General features: G+C 43.6%; 2 protein-coding genes across 2 annotated transcripts; both read left to right on the forward strand.

Annotated features, from left to right (window-relative positions):
• The first annotated feature begins 4478 nt into the window (after positions 1 to 4478).
• Positions 4479 to 10112, forward strand: LOC144667758 (interferon alpha-F-like). The gene is made up of 4 exons (XM_078529202.1): positions 4479 to 4628; positions 6970 to 7059; positions 9666 to 9905; positions 10014 to 10112. Exons 1-4 carry the CDS (start codon positions 4497 to 4499, stop codon positions 10110 to 10112), a joined length of 561 nt encoding a protein of 186 aa, XP_078385328.1. The 5' UTR covers positions 4479 to 4496.
• Positions 10113 to 13915: 3803 nt separating this feature from the next.
• On the forward strand, positions 13916 to 20753 carry LOC144667759 (interferon tau-like). Its single transcript, XM_078529203.1, has 4 exons — positions 13916 to 14120; positions 16943 to 17032; positions 20307 to 20546; positions 20655 to 20753. Exons 1-4 carry the CDS (start codon positions 13989 to 13991, stop codon positions 20751 to 20753), a joined length of 561 nt encoding a protein of 186 aa, XP_078385329.1. The 5' UTR covers positions 13916 to 13988.
• Positions 20754 to 22718: the final 1965 nt, after the last annotated feature.

Here is a 22718-nt window from a genome sequence, read left to right on the forward strand (position 1 = left end):
GAACCTGGGTTCAGCCACATGGGCCCAGGACAAGCTGGAAAACCTCTGGCTTCTCCTGGATTGGCAGCTCGGTGAGCTGGAAGAATGTGTCAGGAAAGCAGGATCAGAGCACAAGATGAGGAGAAACTCCGCCATTCACAATTACTTTAGGAAACTGGAAAAGTTTCTCAAACAGGAGGTAGGTCAATTGATAAATGACAATGTGATTGCTGGCATTTAGTTCATTTCACCACATTTAAATCTGCTCATTCTCTAATCGGTTACCCTGAATAACTTTCTTTGTCAGAAATTCAGTGACTGTGCCTGGGAAATAATCCGCACCGAGACCAGAGCCCGTTTACAACAGCTCCTTTTCATCATAGGACAAATCAGCAGAAGAAAGTGAGAAAGACATCTTTAGCACAGACTGGGAACAAAGATTATTTATTTTAATGGCTTTTAACATAAAGCTTTTTATATATATATTCGTAACATATTTTATATTTTATTGTACTGATGACAGAACAATGAGTGACATGATGGGATTATTTATTTTATTTGTTTATTTATTGATATTTATTGCTATGATATTTTCCCCTGATGTAATCCTAACACTTCAGTGGATGGGGTGTCTGCTCTGGAATTTACTGTCAGGCTTTCAAGATATGGGTTTGCAGACCTATAAACCCTGGGCCGCACTGACCTTTCCATTTCTCCTCTCCTAAGTGGCCAACTTTTCAATCTATTTCAGCCACTGTAATTTATTGATCTTTATTGTTGTGATGTATTCATGTAATGAAATGTTACATGTTATTTAATGTGTAATGTGAATTTTTACTGATAATTTATTTATTGATATTTATGAACTGTTGGCAAACACATAAATTTATTTGTAACTGGAAAATTTTATGCACAATGAGAGCCTTTGCTAAAATAAATTGTTTTCAATATTACGCATTGACTGGAATGATGTTCATTTTCCAATTCTGTCGGTTGGCTTTCCATACTCAGTATAAATGCTCTGGATTCTCCCACCTGCTGCCTCTTCCTGTCAGTCCTTCTCTGTTCTCCTGTCCTTTCTCCACAATCAGATTTTCCCTCACCCGTTGGAACTGTGAACCTATTGTGAACCGAACTGCCCTGATTTATCATCTTTTACCCCTCTGCTTCTCTACACCACATTCCAGTTCCAAAGGAGAGAGGCCTGAGCGTGATGTTCAGGAGACAAGGTGAAAAGAGAGGCATAAATTAGAAATGAACAGATGCAGAAATGGAATGGGTGGGCATAGAAGATGACTGGAGTGTCAGCCTCTGTGAATATATGGGGACATCAGACAGTTGGGTTGGGAGTGTCATCAGGCAATGAATAGGGAGGAGAATGAGTGGAAAGTGGGGATGGAAATCTTTTGTTTCGCATGGTTGTTTACACCTTCTGAAAATCTGTATGATAAATACTGTCTGCATTACATAAGTACAGAAGGAAAAAGAGATGTAGGCCACTTGGCCTCTCAGGCCTGCTCCACCATTCAATAAGATTCTGACTGATTTGATTGTGGCCTTAAATCCACTTCCCTGCCTGCCACCTATAACCTTTGACTCCTTTGTTGATCAATCCCATCTAACTCAGACTTGAATATATTTAATAACCCGACATCCACTGTTCTCTGAGGTGGAGAATTTACAAGATTAATGACACTCGGCGCAAAAGAAATCCTCCTCATCTACGTCTCACGCGCATTTGCCCTATTTTGAAACTGTGCTCCCCAGTTACAAATTCGCCCACAGTGGAAACGCCTCAACATCCACCCGGACAAATCTCCTCACAATCTTAAATGATTCAATGACATCACCTCTTATTCTTCAAAACTCGAAAAGAGTATAGGCTCAAACTGCTAAGATTGCTTCATAAACCAACTTCTCTTTCCAGGATTTAACCTGGTGAACCCTCTCTGAAGTGTCTCCAATGCAAGTTAATTCCTGCTGAAATAAGGAGAACAAAGCTGTACATAGTACTCCAGGCCTGGTCTCACAAATGGCCTGTAGAGTTGAAGCAAAACTTCCCTACTTGTATACTTCATCCTCTTTGCAATAAAGGACAACATACCATTTACCTTTCCAATTACTTGCTCGACCTGTTTGCTAAATTTTCATTGCTCAGTTCCAAGGACACCCAGGTCCCTCTGCACTGAAAGATTCTGTGTTCTTTCTCCATTTAAACAACATTCTGATTTTCTGCTGTGCACAGCATAGGCTAACTTGTGTCCTACATTACATCAGTCACTATATATCTAAAGTATTTTATAAGCTGCTTAGTGCTTTGAGACACCTGTGGTCAGGAAGGGCACAATGTGAATGCAAGCCTGTTTTGATAAAAATATCATAGAGAAAGCGGGGCCTACACACAAAACTGCCCTCACTCCAGGGTGAATTTATCAGCAGTGCAGTTGTTTACAGACATTCCAAAGGGCCCCAAAAAATAAACTGGATGATTTGGGTTTGAGCACAGCAACAGACATGTGTTAAAAGATTTGCAAAGCAACTTTATTAATTTACAAAGACAATAACTATTGCATTCCAATTCCAAAAAAGTGGGAATGAACCAATCCAATTTCCATCACCATTAAATTCTTCAAAACAGAAAACCGACCCCAAAAGTGGTATCAAGTTGTGTACGTCAGGAAGTCTACAACGCTCCAACCAACTTCAATATTTACTGTCCACCACCGACACACACTGGGATCAGTGTGTACCATGTACATGGTGAACTGCAGGATCTCAACAAAGCCCCTTCAACACGGCTTCCCAAACTGACGACTTCTACCAACCAGAAGAACAAGGGTAGCAGACGCAAGGGAGCAGCACCAAAGTTTGCTTCCCATTCAAGGGACAAGCATACTGACTTGGAACTATTTCCCATTTCTTCACTGTTACTGGCTAACACTCCTGGAAAACCCATCCCAACACCTCTGTAAATTCACCTACACCACATGAACGGCAGCAGTTCAAGGGTTAAAGGGGGCGGTTCATCACCACCTTCTGTCGGGTAATTAGGGAGGAGCAACAAATTCTGGCCTTTCCAGAGACGCCCACGTCCCTCAAGGAAGAAATGAAGCCAAATTATGCAAAAGTAGCTGTGAATGGGCGGTAGATTTTTGTAAGGTAAAAATGCACACGCTCCCGCAGGTCCTTCCTATTTCCCCTAATGTCACTCGCCAGTGCTTTTAATATTCTTCCTTCAGTTCCCTGACCCTCCTTCCGCCTCCGCTTTCAATAATTACAATTCCCACTGTTTTATTCGCCAATAACAGCATTGTTGTAAATTGTAGTTTCTCTCCAGTCTCCAGTTGGGGAATGTGGGATCCCGCTCCCACATCCACCCGGACGGTAGATTTTGGTCACACTTCCAGCTGAGAGGGATTTGGTGACATTTCCTATGTACCCGGGCATTTACCGAATACCCTAAAGCTTTTCCCAACTGCCCCTCACCCCTCTCAGTCTGATCCACCCTCTTTACATACCCTCCTCCCTTTCGGAAATGACAAAACACGTCACTTTCCTTCAGGCACTTTCGCTTTGGGATGAAATTGACACCAGGTTAATTTGCAGAAAGAAAGTGACACGGACACTTTCCCGGGACAGAGACAAGAAAGAAATGATGAAAGAAAAGAGAGCGGGATCACTTTCGGACTCAGAATCGGAGCAGATCAAATATTCTTTCAATCCGACTCTGAAAATGGCTCCAGAAAACAACCGAGAAATGAGAAACTTCTCCCAGTTAAAGAGCAGATTGTGGGACAGGTCAATCGGAGCGGAGTCTGTCTCCATGAAGCGGTGTCCCTGGGCTGTGAGCCGAGCTCTCTGCAATGTCCAACCTGTGAAGTGTGAACAGGACAAGCGCCAGGTGAACACACCGCGGGGACACAGTGGATTTCAAAGGGAATCGCTCTTCATGGGGCCCAATGTCAGCACTAAAAGCCGCCGCACCGGATCACCGCTGTCGCTCTCTCTATAATCCGGATGATAAAATCCAGCCCCCGATACATGTTCACACTGCCCCCAATTCAGAGCCTCCCTCTACACCACCTTCGTGCCCCAGGTGAGCTGAAGCCACACAACACTGAGCTGGAACCGAGCGCTGCCTGTGATTTTCAACCGGGGATTTTCCACTCGCTGCTTCCGGAATCTCCAGCTTTTACATTCCTGACCTCAGAAAGGAAACCGGACAAACTATTGATCTCCCGCAGCTCTTCCAAAAATCCTCGAGCCCGTTTTCACTTTTCGAATGTAATGCCACACATTAAAGCCGACAGCATGGCAGCGCCAGTGAGAGCACCGAGCAGACTCCACACTCACACTCACACCGTTCGGCAGCACAGGCGCTCGCTCCCGGATCACAAGCGGCTCAGATTCCACTTTCCCAGTTTTAACCCGCTCGCAAGAACCGTTTTCGCCGCGGAACCACGAAGCCGCCGGTTTCTCATCTTTCACATCGGTGTTTCACTCTGGGTCGCTTGATCATGGCTTTGGCGAGTATCTGGAGATTTTGGATGGTGTTGCTCTTCTTGTCCGGGACCCTCAGTCTGGGATGTGAGAGGCTGCAATTACAGCAAGTTCTCAACACAGAGACTCTCAGCAAACTGAATGCAATGGTGAGTTGAACCCAAAACACCGAGTCGGTAATTATGTTGAGGGGAGAGAGGGAATCAGCCTCCAGGAGAGATTAAATCTGAATTTGGGTGAAGGAACAAATGGGATCCGAGAGGAAACTGGAAAGCAGACATTGAGGAGGAGGGCGCTCAGTGACGGACGGAGCGGAATGTGACCCTGAAGGGGGAGAGGGGGCAAATCAGAGACAGCCCATCAGTAACAACCATTCAGAATAATAGAGCGACTTTAAGGTCTCAAGGTGCCTCACGGGAATGTTATACAGCAACATTTGTTGTGGTGGGCACAGCAAGATTTCAAACTTTGCAGATGATACGAAGTTGGAAATGCTGTCGACAGTGACGGGGATGGTGTTGAACTTAAAAAGGACATAGACATGTTGGTGGATTGGGCAGACAAGCGGCAGATGAAGTTTAGTGCAGAGAAGTGTGAGGTGATAAGTTTTGGGAGGCAAGATAAAGTGAGACGGTACAAAATAAAGGGAGTGACTCTACAGGAGGTGCAGGAACAGAGGGACCTCGGTGTATATGCGGATTGGTCAGTGAAGAAGGCAGGGAATATTGAGAGAGCAGTTAATAAAGCATATACTAGCTTAGGCTTTATTAATCGTGGCATTGAGTAGAACAGAAAAGAGGTCATGTCGAACTTGTATAAGACACTAGTTAGGCATCATCTGGAATACTGTTCTGGGCACCATACTTGAGGAAAGATGTGAGGGTATTGGTGAAAGTACAGAAGAGATGCACAAGAATGATTCCCAGGATAATGAACTGTATCTACGCGGGAGGATTGGAGAGGTTGTCAATGTTTTCCTTGGAGAAAAGAATGTGGAGATTAGGTTTAATTGAGGAACTCAAGATCCTGTGGGGTATGGACAGGGTAAATAATGAGAAACTGTCTCCACTAAAGCGAACATCAAGAAATATAGGGCAAAGGTTCAAAATAGTTGGCAAAATGAGTAAATGTGATGTGAGGAGCAATTTTTGAACCCAGGATGTGATTGGAGCAAACTTCACACAGTGCTTTCAATATTTGAAAATGAGGGTGAGAATTTTAAAATGAAGGTATTTCTTATCCAGGAGACTGACGCTGTGTTTTGTTTGATCTCCCCGAGGAGATGCATGTCGAACAGAAATAGAAAGGGACCAAAAATAGATTCTTGGGGACACAGGGGCTAAACGTTGGGGCTGGGTGGGTGATGGTTGAGAAGAGATGCCATTCTGGGGGTTTATAGGCTGCATTTAGACAGTGGGAGCCAGGCAGTGTATCCCCAACCAGCAGGCCCATGGTGGAGAATGTTGAATTCTGATGTTCATGTCGAACATGTCAAAGATTGCGGACAGGGCGAGAAGGAGGAGAACAGTTTACGTATGTCACGGGCATGTTGAATGTAATTTATGAATTTATCTATCATCTTATGGAGATCTTGTGATGCAATGGGTCGGACCTGCTTTCAGGCAGAGAACTCAAGAACAACTACAGCCTTATAACCTATCAATGTAACCAAATGCCCCTTCATTGCCCCCTTGATGTGAATCAGTTCAATTTGGAGGAAACATTATAATTTTCCCAAAATATTGTTAATACTTTTGATCAAAATTATAGAACTTTGAGCTGGAACCGAGCGCGTGTTGTGATTTTCTCTCGGGCATCTTCCAGTCACTGGTTCAGGAATCTCCAGATTTCAGATTCCTTACCTCAGACAGGGAGCAGACAAACTCGTCCGCTCCTGAAGTCCTTCCAAAACTCCCGCAAGCAGATTTCACTTTTCGGGTGTAATAGCAACATCGCCAGTCCCCCCTCTTCACAGCGACGGCAACTCCCAGCACAATTCTCACACAAACATACACACACACACAGGACTGGACATTCAGGCGGTCGCTCCGGCTTCACAAGCGGCAGCATTTCCACGCCTGGTGTTTCATTCGCTTCAAAGGAAGTGTCTTTCGGAGTTGATCCCGGATCCAGTCAGTGTCTGATCCTCAGCTCGGGGTGTTTCACTCTGGGTCTCTTGATCATGGCTTTGGCGAGTATCTGGAGATTCTGGATGGTGTTGCTCTTCTTGTCCGGGACCCTCAGTCTGGGATGTGACAGGCTGCACTTACAGCAAGTTCTCAACACAGAGACTCTCAGCAAACTGAATGCAATGGTGAGTTGAACCTGCAGCCAGAGCAGGAGGTGAATCACATTGTGTCCGCTTGCTGTGAAATGTCACATCAGGGGAAATGTTTTGCGATTTGTCATTTTGTGCAATGAATAGTCGGTGATTCTTCAGTATTTGAATTTATGGGGCTGATTGTAACAGTGATTGTTTTCCCCTCTCAGGGCGGACCCTTTCCCCGACACTGTATAAGACAGAGACTCTCACTGAAAACCAAACCGTTGAACCTGGTGAAACTCTCGAAGGAATTAGAGGTGAGTAAACACTCGGTTCATTTGATTCACACAGGGCTTTTATACAAAGTAAGATCAACAACCGGATCGGAAACTTCCACATCAGGAATTTGGAATAGAGTGATTTGTACCCATTGTGAATGTAGGAGCAGTCTCACTTATTGTATTTCACTCACTATCTCACTCATGAACTATATCACTCTCTCTAACCGCACTCACTACCCCTTATCTCCAACTCTCTCCCTCCCTGATATTATGTCCCTCCCGCTAACTACCTGCTCTGGGAACCATCCGACTGGATCTCACATCTCCTTTTCCTGCAGGGCCTCTAGATTATTCCGTGCAGACCACTGCCTGATGGGCCTGTTGTCAAAGATGTTTCTCTGCCTGAACATTTCTACACGGGATAGGTGGTGAGGCAAGTTCCAAAGGCTTCGAGTGTTCCCGACAACAAGGCCACTCCCATGCTTTACAACACCGGGGACAGGTTTAAACTCAACACTTGCAGTTTGCGTTCAAAGGGTCCACGCACAGCTTGATGCAGCCAGACACAAATGTAGTCATCAGGATGAGGGCGATGTTGAGTGCGTTTTGTCCTCTGATCATTGACTACGTGAAAACTTCTCAACTTTTCTCAACCTAACACCCTATAATTTTCTCACCGCCTCTAACCACCTCACTTCCTCTAAACATCTTATTCCCTGTAACAATTTGCCTCCCTCGAAACATCTCACTCCTGAGCTGCACTGAATGACTTTGGGGCATGAATCACGCAGGCAGGATAGGCCATAGGATCATAGAATGATCCTGTGCTGAAGGAGTCCGATTGGGCAGAATGGTCTGTTTCTGTGCCACGTTTCCGATCAACTACCTGGTGGATAAATACGTTAGTAGGTACGCACTAACCAGCATTCATATATTCAAGAAAAATCACCTTTCCCAAACTTGATTGAGTTATGTGATAATGTAGCAGAGCGTGTTCATGAGATTAGTGCGCTTAATCTTCTGATGATGTCATCATACCTCTGCAGCACTTTGAATGAACGATTCAAATTAATCCCGCTTTCATCCCCCATTACAATGCAAAATTTTTCTCTGACTATTTATCCAATTCTCTCTTGAAAGTTATTATTGAATCTGCTTTTGCTGTTTTGTAAATCAATCCGTACGCACACTTTTAAAAGGCTAATCATCAGAAGATCCAGCGCACAATCCTCATCAACGCTCTCTGCTACATTATCACTTAACACAATCAAGCTTGGTAAAGATAATTTGATGGTAAAGATGTCTCCCCAGAGATCATTGTGTCTGAAGGTTTCCCACCACCCAAAATGGACTAACTGGCCTGGAGTTGTTGGATTTATCCCTCTTCCATTTTTGAATGGGATGTAAGTATTTGAAATCTTCTGGTCCGCTGCCATCATGTCCCTCATATCTAAAGAGGACTGGAGGAATGCGGCCAGAAGTGTTATTAAAACCCTTGCTTTCCTCAGCAATCTCAGCTGTATTCCGTCCAGACCAGGTGACTTTCCCAACCTGAGTGCTGCCAATATTTTACGTACCTCCTCTTTATCTATTTTTATCCTGCCCAATTTCTCTACTCGCTCCCCCTTCACTGTGACTTTTGAAGCATCTGCTTGTGAAGTGAAGACAAATTCCAAGAATTGGTTTAGATCCTCCGCCATGTCCTTTGTATCCCACAAGAAGATTTATTTTTTGCTCACTAATCATCACAAACAAACATTTATTTACATGCTTATTAAAGGTTTTTAGCTTCCCTCTTACGTGATCTGCTCATCAATTTTCATGCATTCTGTTTATTCCTCATTTCTTTTGATAACCTTTCTCCATATGGGCTGCATTCAGCTTGGTTCCTCACTGTGCTAAGAGCCTAATGTTTCACATAAGGCTTCGTTTTCTGTTTTGTTTTAATCTCTACATCTTTTGGCGATGACGTCATTGACCTTTCAATGCCCTTCCTTTCTGCTTCATTGAAAGGAGTCCAGTCTGCAACCATAACATCTCCACTTAAAAAGAGCCTCAATTGCTACTTTCCTCCCGAGGATGCACTATTTAAGAGGAGATGGTGGCTTAGTGGTAGATTCACAGGTTTAATAATTCATGGCCTAGGCTAATGCTCTGGGCACCTGAGTTCATGCCCCATCACACAGATGGTGGAATTTTAATTCAATCAATAAACGTGGAATATAACACTAGTGTCAGTAATACTGACCATGCAACTATCATGGATCTTTGTAAAACCCTTCTGATTCACTAATGTCTTTTAAGAAAGGAAACGTGACTTCTGCACCTGGACTGGATGACATGTCACTCTCAGCACATGGTCGAATCTTCACTGTCCTTTCAAATATTCAGTTCAAGGGACATTAGGGATGGGCATCTAATGCTGGCTTTGCCAGTGATGCCCACATCCCATGAATGAATAAAGGAAAAAAGAATCCTTGATTCAAATACACCTGGGCCAGATCCCATTTAAATGCACTAAAATTAATCCTCCCCTTTTTGACCGATTTTAGCTCTATTTGAATTTTGTTCTTTAACATAGTCTGTTCTAAAACTAAAGGTGAACATGTCCTCTCTAATGTCATTCTCTACATTATACACAGACACAGGACAGGATCCAGATTGTCCATCAAACCCTGCGTCACATCAGCAAGATCTACAGCATGAACCTGGGTTCAGCCACATGGGCCCAGGACAAGGTGGAAAACCTTCGGCTTCTCCTGGATCGGCAGCTCGGTGAGCTGGAAGAATGTGTCAGGAAAGCAGGATCAGAGCACAAGATGAGGAGAAACTCTGCCATTCACAATTACTTTAGGAAACTGGAAAAGTTTCTCAAACAGGAGGTAGGTCAATTGATAAATGACAATGTGAATGCTGGCATGTAGTTCATTTCACCACATTTAAATCTGCTCATGCTCTAATCGGTTTCCCTGAATAACTTTCTTTTTCAGAAATTCAGTGACTGTGCCTGGGAAATAATCCGCAATGAGACCAGAGCCCGTTTACAACAACTCCTTTTCATCATAGCACAAATCAGCAGAAGAAACTGAGAAAGAGATGTTTAGCATAGACTGGGAGCAAAGATTATTTATTTTAATGGCTTTTAACATAAAGTTATTTATATATATATTTGTAACAAATTTTATATTTTATTGTACTGATGACAGAACAATGAGTGACATGATGGGATTATTTATTTTATTTATTTATTTATTTATTTATTGATATTTATTGCTATGACATTTTCCTCTGATATAATCCTATCCTTTAGTGGGTGGGGTGTCTGCTCTGGAATTTACTGGTAGGCTTTCAAGATATGGGTTTTCAGACCTATAAACCCTGGGCCGCACTGACCTTTCCATTTCTCCTCTCCTAGGTGGCCAACTTTTCAATCTATTTCAGCCACTGTAATTTATTGATCTTTATTATTGTGATGTCTTCATGTAATGAAATGTTACATGTTATTTAATGTGTAATGTGAATTTTTAATGATAGTTTATTTATTGATATTTATCAAGAGTTGGAGAAGAGCTAAATATTTTTGTAACTGGTAAATTTTATACACAATGAAAGCCTTTGCTAAAATAAATTGTTTTCAATATTACGCATTGACTGGAATGATGTTCATTTTTCAATTCTGTCGGTTGGCTTTCCATACTCAGTATAAATGCTCTGGATTTTCCCACCTGCTGCCTCGTCCTGTCAGCCCTTCTCTGTTCTCCTCTCCTTTCTGCACAATCAGGTTTTCCCTCACCCGTTGGAACTGTGAACGTATTGTGAACCGAACTGCCCTGATTTATCATCTTTTACCCCTCTGCTTCTCAACGCCACATTCCAGCTCCAAAGGAGAGAGCACTGAGCGTGATGTTCAGGAGGCAAATGGAAAATAGAGGCATAAATTAGAAATGGCCAGATGGAGAAATGGAATGGGTGGACATAGAAGATGACTGAAGTGTCAGCCTGTGTGAATATATGTGGACATCAGACAATGGGGTTGAGAGTGACATCAGGAAATTAGTAGGAAGGAGAATGAGTGGAGAGTGGGGATGAAAATCTTTTATTTCGCACGGTTGTTTACACCTACTGAAAATCTGTATGATAAATACTGTCTGCATTACATTAGAACAGAAGAAAAAAGGCCATCCAAGCCTGCTCCACCATTCAATAAGATAACGACTGATTTGATCGTGGCCTTAAATCTACTCCCCTGCCTGCCACCTATAACCTTTGACTCCTTTGTTGATCAATCCCATCTAACTCAGACTTGAATATATTCAATAACACAACCTCCACTGTTCTCTGAGGTGGAGATTTAAAAGATTAATGACACTCGGGGCAAAAGAAATCCTCCTCATCGCCGTCTCACGTGCAGTTGCTGCATATTGAAACCTTGGCCCTAGTTACAGCCTCCCCAAGAGAGGAACCACCTCAACATCCACCCGGTCAAATCTCCTCACAATCTTAAATGAGTTAATGACATCACCTCTCATTCTTCAAAACTCAAAGGAGTATAGGCTCAACCTGGTTAAGATTGTTTTATATACCAACTTCTCTTTCCAGGAATCAACCTGGTGAACCCTCTCTGAAGTGTCTCCAATGCAAGTTAATCCCTGCTTAAATAAGGAGACCAAAGCTGTACATAGTACTCCAGGCCTGGTCTCACAAATGGCCTGTAGAGTTGAAGCAAAACTTCCCTACTTGTATTCTTCATCCTCTTTGCAATAAAGGACAACATACCATTTACTTTTCCAATTCTTTGCTCGACCTGTTTGCTAAATTTTCATTGCTCATTTCTAAGGACACCCAGGTCCCTCTGCACTGATAGATTCTGTGTTCTTTCTCCATTTAAAAAACATTCTGACATTCTGCTGGGCACAACAAAGGCTAACTTGTGTCCTACATTACCATAGTCACTTTATATCAAAAGTACTTTATAAGCTGCTGAGTGCTTTGAGACACCTGTGGTCAGGAAGGGCACAATGTGAATGCAAGCCTGTTTTGAAAAAAATATCATAGAGAAATCTGGACCGACACACAAAACTGCCCTCACTCCAGGGTGAATTTATCAGCAGTGCAGTTGTTTACAGGCCTTCCAAAGGGCCCCAAAAAATAAACCGGATGATTTGGGTTTGAGCACAGCAACAGACATGTGTTAAAGGTTTGCAAAGCAACTTTATTAATTTACAAAGACAATAAATATTGCATTCCAATTCCAAAAAAGTGGGGATGAACCAACCTAATTTCCATCACCATTAATTTCTACAAAACAGCAAAGGTTGCTTCCCATTCAAGGGACAAGCATACTGACTTGGAACTATTTACCATTTCTTCACTGTTACTGGCTAACACTCCTGGAAAACCCATCCCAACACCTCTGTAAATTCACCTACACCACATGAACGGCAGCAGTTCAGGGGTTAAAGGGGGCGGTTAATCGCCACCTTCTGTCGGGTAATTAGGGAGGAGCAACAAATTCTGGCCTTTCCAGAGACGCCCACGTTCCATCAAGGAAGAAATGAAGCCAAATTATGCAAAAGTAGCTGTGAATGGGCCGCAGATTTTTGTAAGGTAAAAATGCACACGCTCCCGTAGGTCCTTCCTATTTCCTCTAATGTCACTCGCCAGTGTTTTTAATATTCTTCCTTCAGTTCCCTGACTCTCCTTCCGCCTCCGCCTTCAATAATTACAATTCCCACTGTTCTATTCGCCAATAACAGCATTGTTGTAAATTGTAGTTTCTCTCCAGTCTCCAGTTGGGGAATGTGGGATTCCGCTCCCACATCCACCCGGACGGTAGATTTTGGTTACACTTCCAGCTGAGAGGGATTTGGTGACATTTCCTATGTACCCGGACATTTACCGAATACCCTAAAGCTTTTCCCAACAGCCCCTCACCCCTCTCAGTCTGATTCACCCTCTTTACAAACCCTCCTCCCTTTCGGAAATGACAAAACACATCACTTTCCTTCAGGCACTTCCACTTTTGGCTGAAATTGACACCAGGTTAATTTGCAGAGAGAAAGTGACACGGACACTTTCCCGGGAGAGAGACAAGAAAGAAAGGATGAAAGAAAAGAGAGCGGGATCACTTTCGGACTCAGAATCGGAGCAGATCAAATATTCTTTCAATCCGACTCTGAAAATGGCTCCAGAAAACAACCGAGAAATGAGAAACTTCTCCCAGTTAAAGAGCAGATTGTGGGACAGGTCACTCGGAGCGGAGTCTGTCTCCATGAAGCGGTGTCCCTGGGCTGTGAGCCGAGCTCTCTGCAATGTCCAACCTGTGAAGTGTGAACAGGACAAGCGCCAGGTGAACACACCGCGGGGACACAGTGGATTTCAAAGGGAATCGCTCTTCATGGGGCCCAATGTCAGCACTAAAAGCCGCCGCACCGGATCACCGCTGTCGCTCTCTCTATAATCCGGATGATAAAATCCAGCCCCCGATACATGTTCACACTGCCCCCAATTCAGAGCCTCCCTCTACACCACCTTCGTGCCCCAGGTGAGCTGAAGCCACACAACACTGAGCTGGAACCGAGCGCTGCCTGTGATTTTCAACCGGGGATTTTCCACTCGCTGCTTCCGGAATCTCCAGCTTTTACATTCCTGACCTCAGAAAGGAAACCGGACAAACTATTGATCTCCCGCAGCTCTTCCAAAAATCCTCGAGCCCGTTTTCACTTTTCGAATGTAATTCCACACGTTAAAGCCGACAGCATGGCAGCGCCAGTGAGAGCACCGAGCAGACTCCACACTCACACTCACACCGTTCGGCAGCACAGGCGCTCGCTCCCGGATCACAAGCGGCTCCGATTCGACTTTCCCAGTTTAAATCCGCTCGCAAGAACCGTTTTCGCCGCGGAACCACGAAGCCGCCGGTTTCTCATCTTTCACATCGGTGTTTCACTCTGGGTCGCTTGATCATGGCTTTGGCGAGTATCTGGAGATTTTGGATGATGTTGCTCTTCTTGTCCGGGACCCTCAGTCTGGGATGTGACAGGCTGCAGCTACAGCAAGTTCTCAACACAGAGACTCTCAGCAAACTGAATGCAATGGTGAGTTGAACCCAAAACACCGAGTCGGTAATTATGTTGAGGGGAGAGAGGGAATCAGCCTCCAGGAGAGATTAAATCTGAGTCTGGGCGAAGGTACAAATGGGATCTGAGAGGAAATTGGAAAGCAGACATTGAGGAGGAGAGCACTCAGTGACGGAAGAAGCGGAATGTGACCCTGAAAGGGGAGAGGGGGCAAATCAGAGGCAGCCCATCAGTAACAACCATTCAGAATGATAGAGCGACTTTAAGGTCTCAAGGTGCCTCACGGGAATGTTATACAGCAACATTTGTTGTGGTGGTCACAGCAAGATTTCAAACTTTTCAGATGATATGAAGTTGGAAATGTTGCCGACTGTGACGGGGATGGTGTTGAAGTTAAAAAGGACATAGACATGTTGGTGGACTGGGCAGACAAGTGGCAGATGTAGTTCAATGCAGAGAACTGTGAGGTGATCCGTTTTGGCAGGAAAGGTAAGGAGGGACGGTATAAATTAAAGGGAGTGACTGTACAGTAGGTACTGGAACAGAGGAACTTCGGTGTATATACGGATTGGTCAATGAAAATGGCATGGCATGTTGAGAGAGCTGTTAAAAAGCATATAGTAGCTTAGGCTTTATTAATAAGGGCATTGAGTGCTAGAGAAAAGAGGTCATGTCGAACTTGTATGAGACTCTAGTTAGGCGTCATTTGGAGTACTGTGTCCAGTTCTTCGCACCATTCTTGAGGAAGGATGTGAAGGCATTGGTGAGAGTACAGTGGAGATTCACAAGAATGATTCCCTGGATAATAAACTGTAGCTATGCGGGTGGATTGGAGAGTTTGGCACTGTTTTCCTTGGAGAAGAGATGGTGGAGATGACACTTGATTGAGGGACTCAAGTCGCTGGGGGGTATGGACAGGGTAAGTAATGAGAAACTGTTTCCACTAAAGCGAACATCAATAGTTAGAGGGCACAGGTTCAAAATAGTTGGCAAAAGGAGTAAATGTGATGTGAGGAAAAGTATTTGAACCCAGAAGGTGGTTGGAGTCTGGGGCAAACTTCCTGAAAGTGTATTGGGGGCAGGTTCGATCGAGGCATTGAACAGGGAATTGGATTTCTTCCTGAAAAGAGAGAGAATGTGCAAGGTTACAAGGATAAGGCAGGGGAGCGCAACTATGTTGAATGCTCTTTCAGAGAAGCAGTGCAGACTCGATGGGCCAAATGGCCTTCTTCTGCAATGTAAAGACATTGTGACACTGTGGACAATTGATGCCAAGTCACAGGAGAAGATATTAAAGCAGGTGACTAAAAGCTTGGTCAAAGAAGTTGATTTTAAGGAGCGTTTTAATGGCGAAATAGGGGGAAAGAGTCGGAGAGATTTAGGTCAGAAATTACTGAGGTTGAGAGTTCGGCAGGCGAAGGGACCGCCCCCAATGGTGGAATAGTTAAAGTGGGGATTGTGGAGACGGTAGAATTAGAGGAGAGCTGGTATCTCAGAAGGTTGAAAGGCTGGAGGTGATTACAGAGATAGGGAGTGTTTAGGGCCTGGAGTGATTTGAAAATGAGGATGAGGATTTTAAAGTCAAGCATTTCTTATCCAGGAGACTGACGCTGTGTTTTGTTTGATCTCCCCGAGGGGCGGCATGTTGATGAGAAATAGAAAGGGACCAAAGATAGGTCCTTGGGCACACAGAGGCTAAAGGTTGGGGCTGGGTGGGTGATGGTGGAGAAGAGATGCTATTCTGGGGGTTTACAGTCTGCATTTAGACAGTGGGAGCCAGGCAGTGTATCCCCAACCAGCAGGCCCATGGTGGAGAAAGTTCAATTCTGATGGTCTCGTCGACCATGTCAAAGATTGCGGACAGGGCGAGAAGGAGGAGAATAGTTTACATATGTCACGGGCATATTGAATGTAATTTATTAATTTGACTATCACCTTATGGAGATCTTGTGATGCAATGGGTCGAACCTGCTTTCAGGCAGAGAACTCAAGAACACGAACAGCCTTATAATCTAACAATCTAACCAAAGGCCCCTTTATTGCCCCCTTAATGCGAATCCGTTCAATTTGGAGGAAACATTATATTTTTCCCAAAGCGTTATGAATTATATTGATCCAAATTGTTGGAACGTTGACCAGGAACCGAGCGCGGGTTGTGATTTCCTCTCGGCATCTTCCAGTCACTGGTTCAGGAATCTCCAGATTTCAGATTCCTTACCTCAGACAGGGAGCAGACAAACTCGTCCTCTCCTGAAATTCTTCCAAATCTCCCGCAACCAGATTTCGCTTTTCGAATGTAATAGCAACATCGCCAGTGCCCCCTCTTCACAACGACAGCTCCTCCCAGCACAATTCGCACACACACACACACACAGGACTGGATGTTCAGGCGGTCGCTCCGGCTTCACAAGCAGCAGCTTTCCCACTCCCGGTGTTTCATTCGCTTCAGAAGAACCGTTGTTCGAAGTTGAACCCAGATCTGGTCAGTGCATGATCCTCAGGTCGGAGCGATTCACTCTGGGTCGCTTGATCATGGCTTTGGCGAGTATCTGGAGATTTTGGATGGTGTTGCTCTCCTTGTCCGGGACCCTCATTCTGGGATGTGACAGGCTGCAGTTACAGCAAGTTCTCAACACAGAGACTCTCAGAAAACTGAATGCAATGGTGAGTTGAACCTGCAGTCAGAGCAGGAGGTGAATCACATTGTGTCCGCTTGCTGTGAAATGTCACATCAGGGGAAATGTTTTGCGATTTGTCATTTTGTGCAATGAATTGTCTGTGATTCTCCAGTATTTGAGTTTTTGGGGCTGATTGTAACAGTGATTGTTTTCCCCTCTCAGGGCGGACCCTTTCCCCGACACTGTATAAGACAGAGACTCTCACTGAAAACCAAACCCTTGAACCTGGTGATACTCTCGAAGGAATTAGAGGTGAGTGAACACTCAGTTTATTTGATTCACACAGGGCTTTTATACAAAGTAAGATCAACAACCGGATCGGAAACTTCCACATCAGGAATTTGGAATAGAGTGATTTGTACCCATTGTGAATGTAGGTGCAGTCTCACTTATTGTATTTCACTCACTATCTCACTCATGAACTATATCACTCTCTCTAACCGCACTCACTACCCCCTTAACTCCAACTATCTCCCTCCCTGATATTATGTCCCTCCCTCGAACTACCTGTTCTGGGAACCACCGACTGAATCTCACATCTCCTTTTCCTGCAGGGCCTCTAGATTATTCCGTGCAGACCACTGCCTGCTGGGCCTGTTGTCAAAGGTGTTTCTCTGCTAAGCATTTCTACAGGGGATAGGTGGTGAGTCAGGTTCCAAAGGCTTCGAGTGTTCGCGACAACAAGGCCAGTCCCATCCTTTGCAACACCGGGGACAGGTTGAAAGTCAGCACTTGCAGTTTGCGTTCCAAGGGTCCACGCACAGCTTGATGCAGCCGGACACAAATGTAGTCATCAGGATGAGGGCGATGTTGAGTGCGTTTTGTCCTCTGATCATTGACTTCGTGAAAACTTCTCAACTTTTCTCAACCTAACACCCTATAATTATCTTACTGCCTCTAACCACCTCACTTCCTCTAATCATCTTATTCCCTTTAACAATTTGCCTCCTCGAAACATCTCCCTCCTGGGCTGCACTGATTGAATTTGGGGCATTAATCACGCAGGCAGGGTGATTCATAGAATCATAGAATGATCTTGTGCTGAAGGAGACCGATTGGGCCGAATGGCCTGTTTCTGTGCCACATTTCCTATCAACTGCCTCGTGGAAAAAATTAGGTTAGTAGGTACGCACTAACCAACATTCATATATTGAAGAAAAATCACCTTTCCCAAACTTGATTGAGTTATGTGATAATGTAGCCGAGAGTGTTGATACGAATAGTGCGCTGAAACTTCTGATGATGTCATCACACCTCTGCAGCTCTTTGAATGAATTATTCAAATTATTCCCGCTCTCATCCCCCATTACAATGCAAACTTTTCCTCCGACTATTTATCCAATTCTCTCTTGAAAGTTATTAATGAATCAGCTTTTGCTATTTTGTCAATAAATCCATACGCACACTTTTAAAAGACTAATCATCACAAGATCCAGCGCACAATCCTCATCAACACTCTCGGCTACATTATCACATAACTCAATCAAGTTTGGGAAAGATGATTTTTCTTGAATATACGAATGCTGGCTAGTTCGTACCTACTAACATATTTTTTTCTAAGTGGCAGTTGATAGGAAATGTGGCACAGAAACAGTCCATTCGTCCCAATCGGTCCATGCCAGTGATTATGCTCCACTCGAGTCTCCTCACATTTACTCATCTAAATCTAGCATTGTAACCATTTATTTCCAGCACAGGAGGTTGAGGACACATTTGATAGATGTGCACAAGGTTATGACAGGTTTGAATAAACAAGACAGGAAAAAAATCTTCCTGTTACCTCGTGGTGCAGGGTCTAGGAGACACAGTTAGTGTCTCGCCCCTCTGCCACTTGTATTCAACTAGCAGCAGGCAGGGGAGTCACCTAGTGGGAATTCCGAAGAGCAATCCCTGTCAGATTTGCTTCCTGGTTGCCATTAAGGGGTTGAGGGGATGGTGCCCTTCGTTCAACAGCAGTCAGTGCCTGGTCAAGTAACCCAGCACCAGGAAGATGTCGGGCTGTGGTGAAAGTCACAGGGATTTCCACCTACACCACCACAGCCCTCACCACCGCCCTCCACCCCCCACCCCCCGCCCCAACCCACCCACCCTGGTATCTTGCTCCTGGTAACCACTTAAGTGCCTAACTGGCACTGAATGCGGCTGGCCTACCATAAAGAAGGTGAAGCAAGGCTCTCCCTGCCTCTCCAGAGATTACTGTGTCTGAAAGTTTCCCATATCCCAAAATAGATTATCTGGCCTGTAGTTACTGGGTTTATCCCTCATCCATTTTTGAATGGGATGTAATTACTAGAAATCTTCTGCTCCCCTGCCATCATGTCCCTCATGTCTAAAGAGGACTGGAAGAATGAGGCCAGAAGCTCTGCTACCTCATTCCTTACTTCGCTCAGCAATCTCAGCTGTATTCCATCCAGACCAGGTGACTTTCCTACCCTGAGCGCTGCCAATATATTAAGTACCTCCTCTTCATCTCTTTTTATCCTACCCAATTTCTCTACTCGCTCCCCCTTCACTGTGACTTTTGAAGCATCTGCTTGTGAAGTGAAGACAAATTCCAAGAATTGGTTTAGTTCCTCAGCCATGGCCTTTGAATCCCACAAGAAGATTTCTATTTTGCTCACTAATCATCACAAACAAACATTTATTTACATGCTTATTAAAGGTTATTAGCTTCCCTCTTACGTGACCTGCTCATCAATTCTCATGCATTCTGTTTACTCCTCATTTCTTTTGGTAATTTTTCTCCATGTTGTCTGTATTCAGCTTGGATCCTCACTGTACTAAGAGCCTAATATTTAACATAAGGCTTCTTTTTCTGTTTTGTTTTAATCTCTACTTCTTTTGGCTATCGGGTCATTAACCTTTGGATGTCCTTCCCTTCTGCTGCATTGAAAGGAGTCCAGTGTGCAACCATAAGATCCCCACTTATAAAGAGCCTCAATTGCTCCTTTTCTCTTGACTTAGTAGCCTTATGGAGGAGATGGTGGCTTAGTGGTACTTTCAATTGGTTTAATAAATCATAGCTCAGGATAATGCTCTGGGGACATGAGTTCAAACCCCACCATAGAGGTGGTGGGATTTTAATTCAATCAATAAATGTGGAATACAACACGAGCCTCAGTAATGTTGACCGTGTAATGATCATTGATCATTGTAAAAGCCCTTCTGATTCACTGATGCCCTTTAAGAAAGGAAACCTGCTATCTATTCCTGGCCTGACTGACATGTCGCACTTGGCACATGTTCGACTTTCCACTGTCCTTTGAAATATTAAGTTCAAGGGAAATTAGGGATTGGCATCAAATGCTGGCTTTGCCAATGATGCCCACATCCCATGAAAGAATAAAGGAAAAAAGAATCTTTGATTCAAAAACACCTGAGCCAGATCCCCTTTAAACTCACTAAAATTAATCTTCTCTCTTTTAAACATTTTTAGCTTGATTTGTCTTTTGTTCTTTAACATAATCTGTTCTAAAACGAAAGGAGAACATGTCCTCTCTAATGTCATTCTCTACATTTTACACAGGCACAGGACAGGATCCAGATTGTCCATCAAACCCTGCGTCGTATCAGCAAGATCTACAGCATGAACCTGGGTTCAGTTGCATGGGCCCGGGACGAGGTGGAGAATTTCCGGATTCTCCTGGATCGGCAGCTCAGCGAGCTGGAAGAATGTGTTAGGAAACCAGGATCAGAGCACAAGATGAGGAGAAACTTCGCCATTCACAATTACTTTAGGAAACTGGAAAAGTTTCTCAAGCAGGAGGTGGGTCAATTGATAATTGACAGTGTGATTGCTGGCATGTAGTTCATTTCACCACATTGAAATCTGTTCATTCTCTAATCAATTTCCCTGAATGATTTTCTTTTTCAGAAATTCAGTGACTGTGCCTGGGAAATAATCCACACTGAGACCAGAGCCCGTTTACAACAGCTCCTTTTCATCATAGCACAAATCAGCAGAAGAAACTGAAAAATACATGTTTATTACAAACTGGGAGCAATGAATATTTATTTTAAAGACTTTCAATTTAAAGCTATTTCCATATATATTTGTAACAAATTTTATAGTTTATTGTACTGATCACAGAAGAATGAGTGACATGATGGGATTATTTATCTCATTTATTTATTTATTGATATTTTTTGCTATGATATTTTCCCCTGATGTAATCCTAACACTTCCGTGGATGGGGTGTCTGCTCTGGAATTTACTGTCAGGCTTTCAAGATATGGGTTTTCAGACCTATAAACCCTGGGCCGCACTGACCTTTCCATTTCTCCTCTCCTAAGTGGCCAACTTTTCAATCTATTTCAGCCACTGTAATTTATTGATCTTTATTGTTGTGATGTCTTCATGTAATGAAATGTTACATGTTATTTAATGTGTAATGTGAATTTTTAGTGATAATTTATTTATTGATATTTATTAAGAGTTGGCGAACAGGCAATGTTTTTGTAACTGGAAAATTTTATACACAATGAGAGCCTTTACTGCAAATAAATTATTTTCAATATTACGCATTAACTGAAATGATGTTCATTTTTCAGTTGTGTCGATTGGTTTTCCATACTCAGCTCTGGGTTCTACTAACTGCTGCCTCTTCCGGTCAGTCCTTTCCTTTTCTCCTCTCCTTTCTCCACAATCGGATTTTCCCTCACCCGTTGGAACTCTGAACCTATTGTGAACCGAACTGCCCTGATTTATCATCTTTTACGCCTCTGCTTCTCAACGCCACATTCCAGCTCCAAAGGAGAGAGGACTGAGCGTGATGTTCAGGACAGACAAGTGGAAAATGGAGGCATTAATTGGAAATGGACAGATGGAGAAATGGAATGGGTGGGATTAGAAGATGACTGGAGTGTCAGCATCTGTGAATATATGGGGACATCAGACAATGGGGTTGAGAGTGACATCAGTCATTGAGTAGGAAGGAGAATGAGTGGAGGGTGGGGATGAAAATCTCTTATTTCGCATGGTGGTTTACACATTCTGAAAATCTGTATGATAAACACTGTCTGCATTACATGAGAAGAGAAAAAAAAGGAGCTGGAGTTGGCCATTTGTCCCCTCAAGCCTGTTCCACCATTCAATAAGATTCCGACTGATTTGATTGTGGCCTTAAATCCACTTGTCTACCAGCCACTTATAACCTTTGACTCCTTTGTTGATCAAATTCTAACGCAGACTTGAATATATTCAATGACATGACCTCTACTGTTCTCTGGGGTGAAGAATTTCAAAGATTAATGACACTCGGTGCAAAAGAAATCCTCCTCATCTCCATCTCACATGCAGTTGCCGTGCTTTGAATCTGTGACCCCCAACCACCGTTCCTGATTCCTCCAGAGAGGAAACACCTCAACATCTACCCGGTCAAATCTCCTCACAATCTTAAATGATTCAATGACATCACCTCTAATTCCTCTAAACTCGAAGGAGTATCGGCCCAACCTGGTCAAGATTGCTTCATTAACCAACTGCTCCTTCCAGGAATCAACCTGGTGAACCCTTTCTGAATTGCCTCCAATGCAAGTTAATCCCTGTTTATTTAAGGAGTCCAAAGCTGTACATAGTACTCCAGGTCTGGTCTCACAAATGGCCTGTAGAGTTGAAGCAAAACTTCCCTACTTGTATTCTTCATCCTCTTTGCAATAAAGGACAACATACCATTTACCTTTCCAATTGCTTGCCTTACCAGCTAGCTAAATTTTCATTGCTCACTTACAATGACACCCAGATCCCTTTACACTGCAAGGTTCTGCAGTGTTTTTCCATTTAAACAACATTCTGATTTTCTGTTCCGTGTTATACAATTTATAAAGTGAGTATTTAATGAAAACTTATCCAATGATATTTAAACAAAGGCTAACTTTTATCCCACATGACAGCAGTCACTATACACCTAAAGTACTTTATAAGCTGTGGAGTGCTTTG

This window comes from Cetorhinus maximus, chromosome 25 (assembly GCF_964194155.1).
Source record: "Cetorhinus maximus chromosome 25, sCetMax3.hap1.1, whole genome shotgun sequence".
NCBI lineage: Eukaryota > Metazoa > Chordata > Chondrichthyes > Lamniformes > Cetorhinidae > Cetorhinus > Cetorhinus maximus.

Bases quoted from the DNA above. Each gene is read 5' to 3' on its own strand.
- LOC144667758 (XM_078529202.1), top strand. From the start codon at position 4,497: ATGGCTTTGGCGAGTATCTGGAGATTTTGGATGGTGTTGCTCTTCTTG. The intron at 4,629-6,969 runs GTGAGTTGAACC...TTCCCCTCTCAG, and splicing joins TCAGCAAACTGAATGCAATG to GGCGGACCCTTTCCCCGACA. The intron at 9,906-10,013 runs GTAGGTCAATTG...TTTCTTTTTCAG, and splicing joins AAAAGTTTCTCAAACAGGAG to AAATTCAGTGACTGTGCCTG.
- LOC144667759 (XM_078529203.1), top strand. From the start codon at position 13,989: ATGGCTTTGGCGAGTATCTGGAGATTTTGGATGATGTTGCTCTTCTTG. The intron at 14,121-16,942 runs GTGAGTTGAACC...TTCCCCTCTCAG, and splicing joins TCAGCAAACTGAATGCAATG to GGCGGACCCTTTCCCCGACA. The intron at 17,033-20,306 runs GTGAGTGAACAC...CATTTTACACAG, and splicing joins TACTCTCGAAGGAATTAGAG to GCACAGGACAGGATCCAGAT.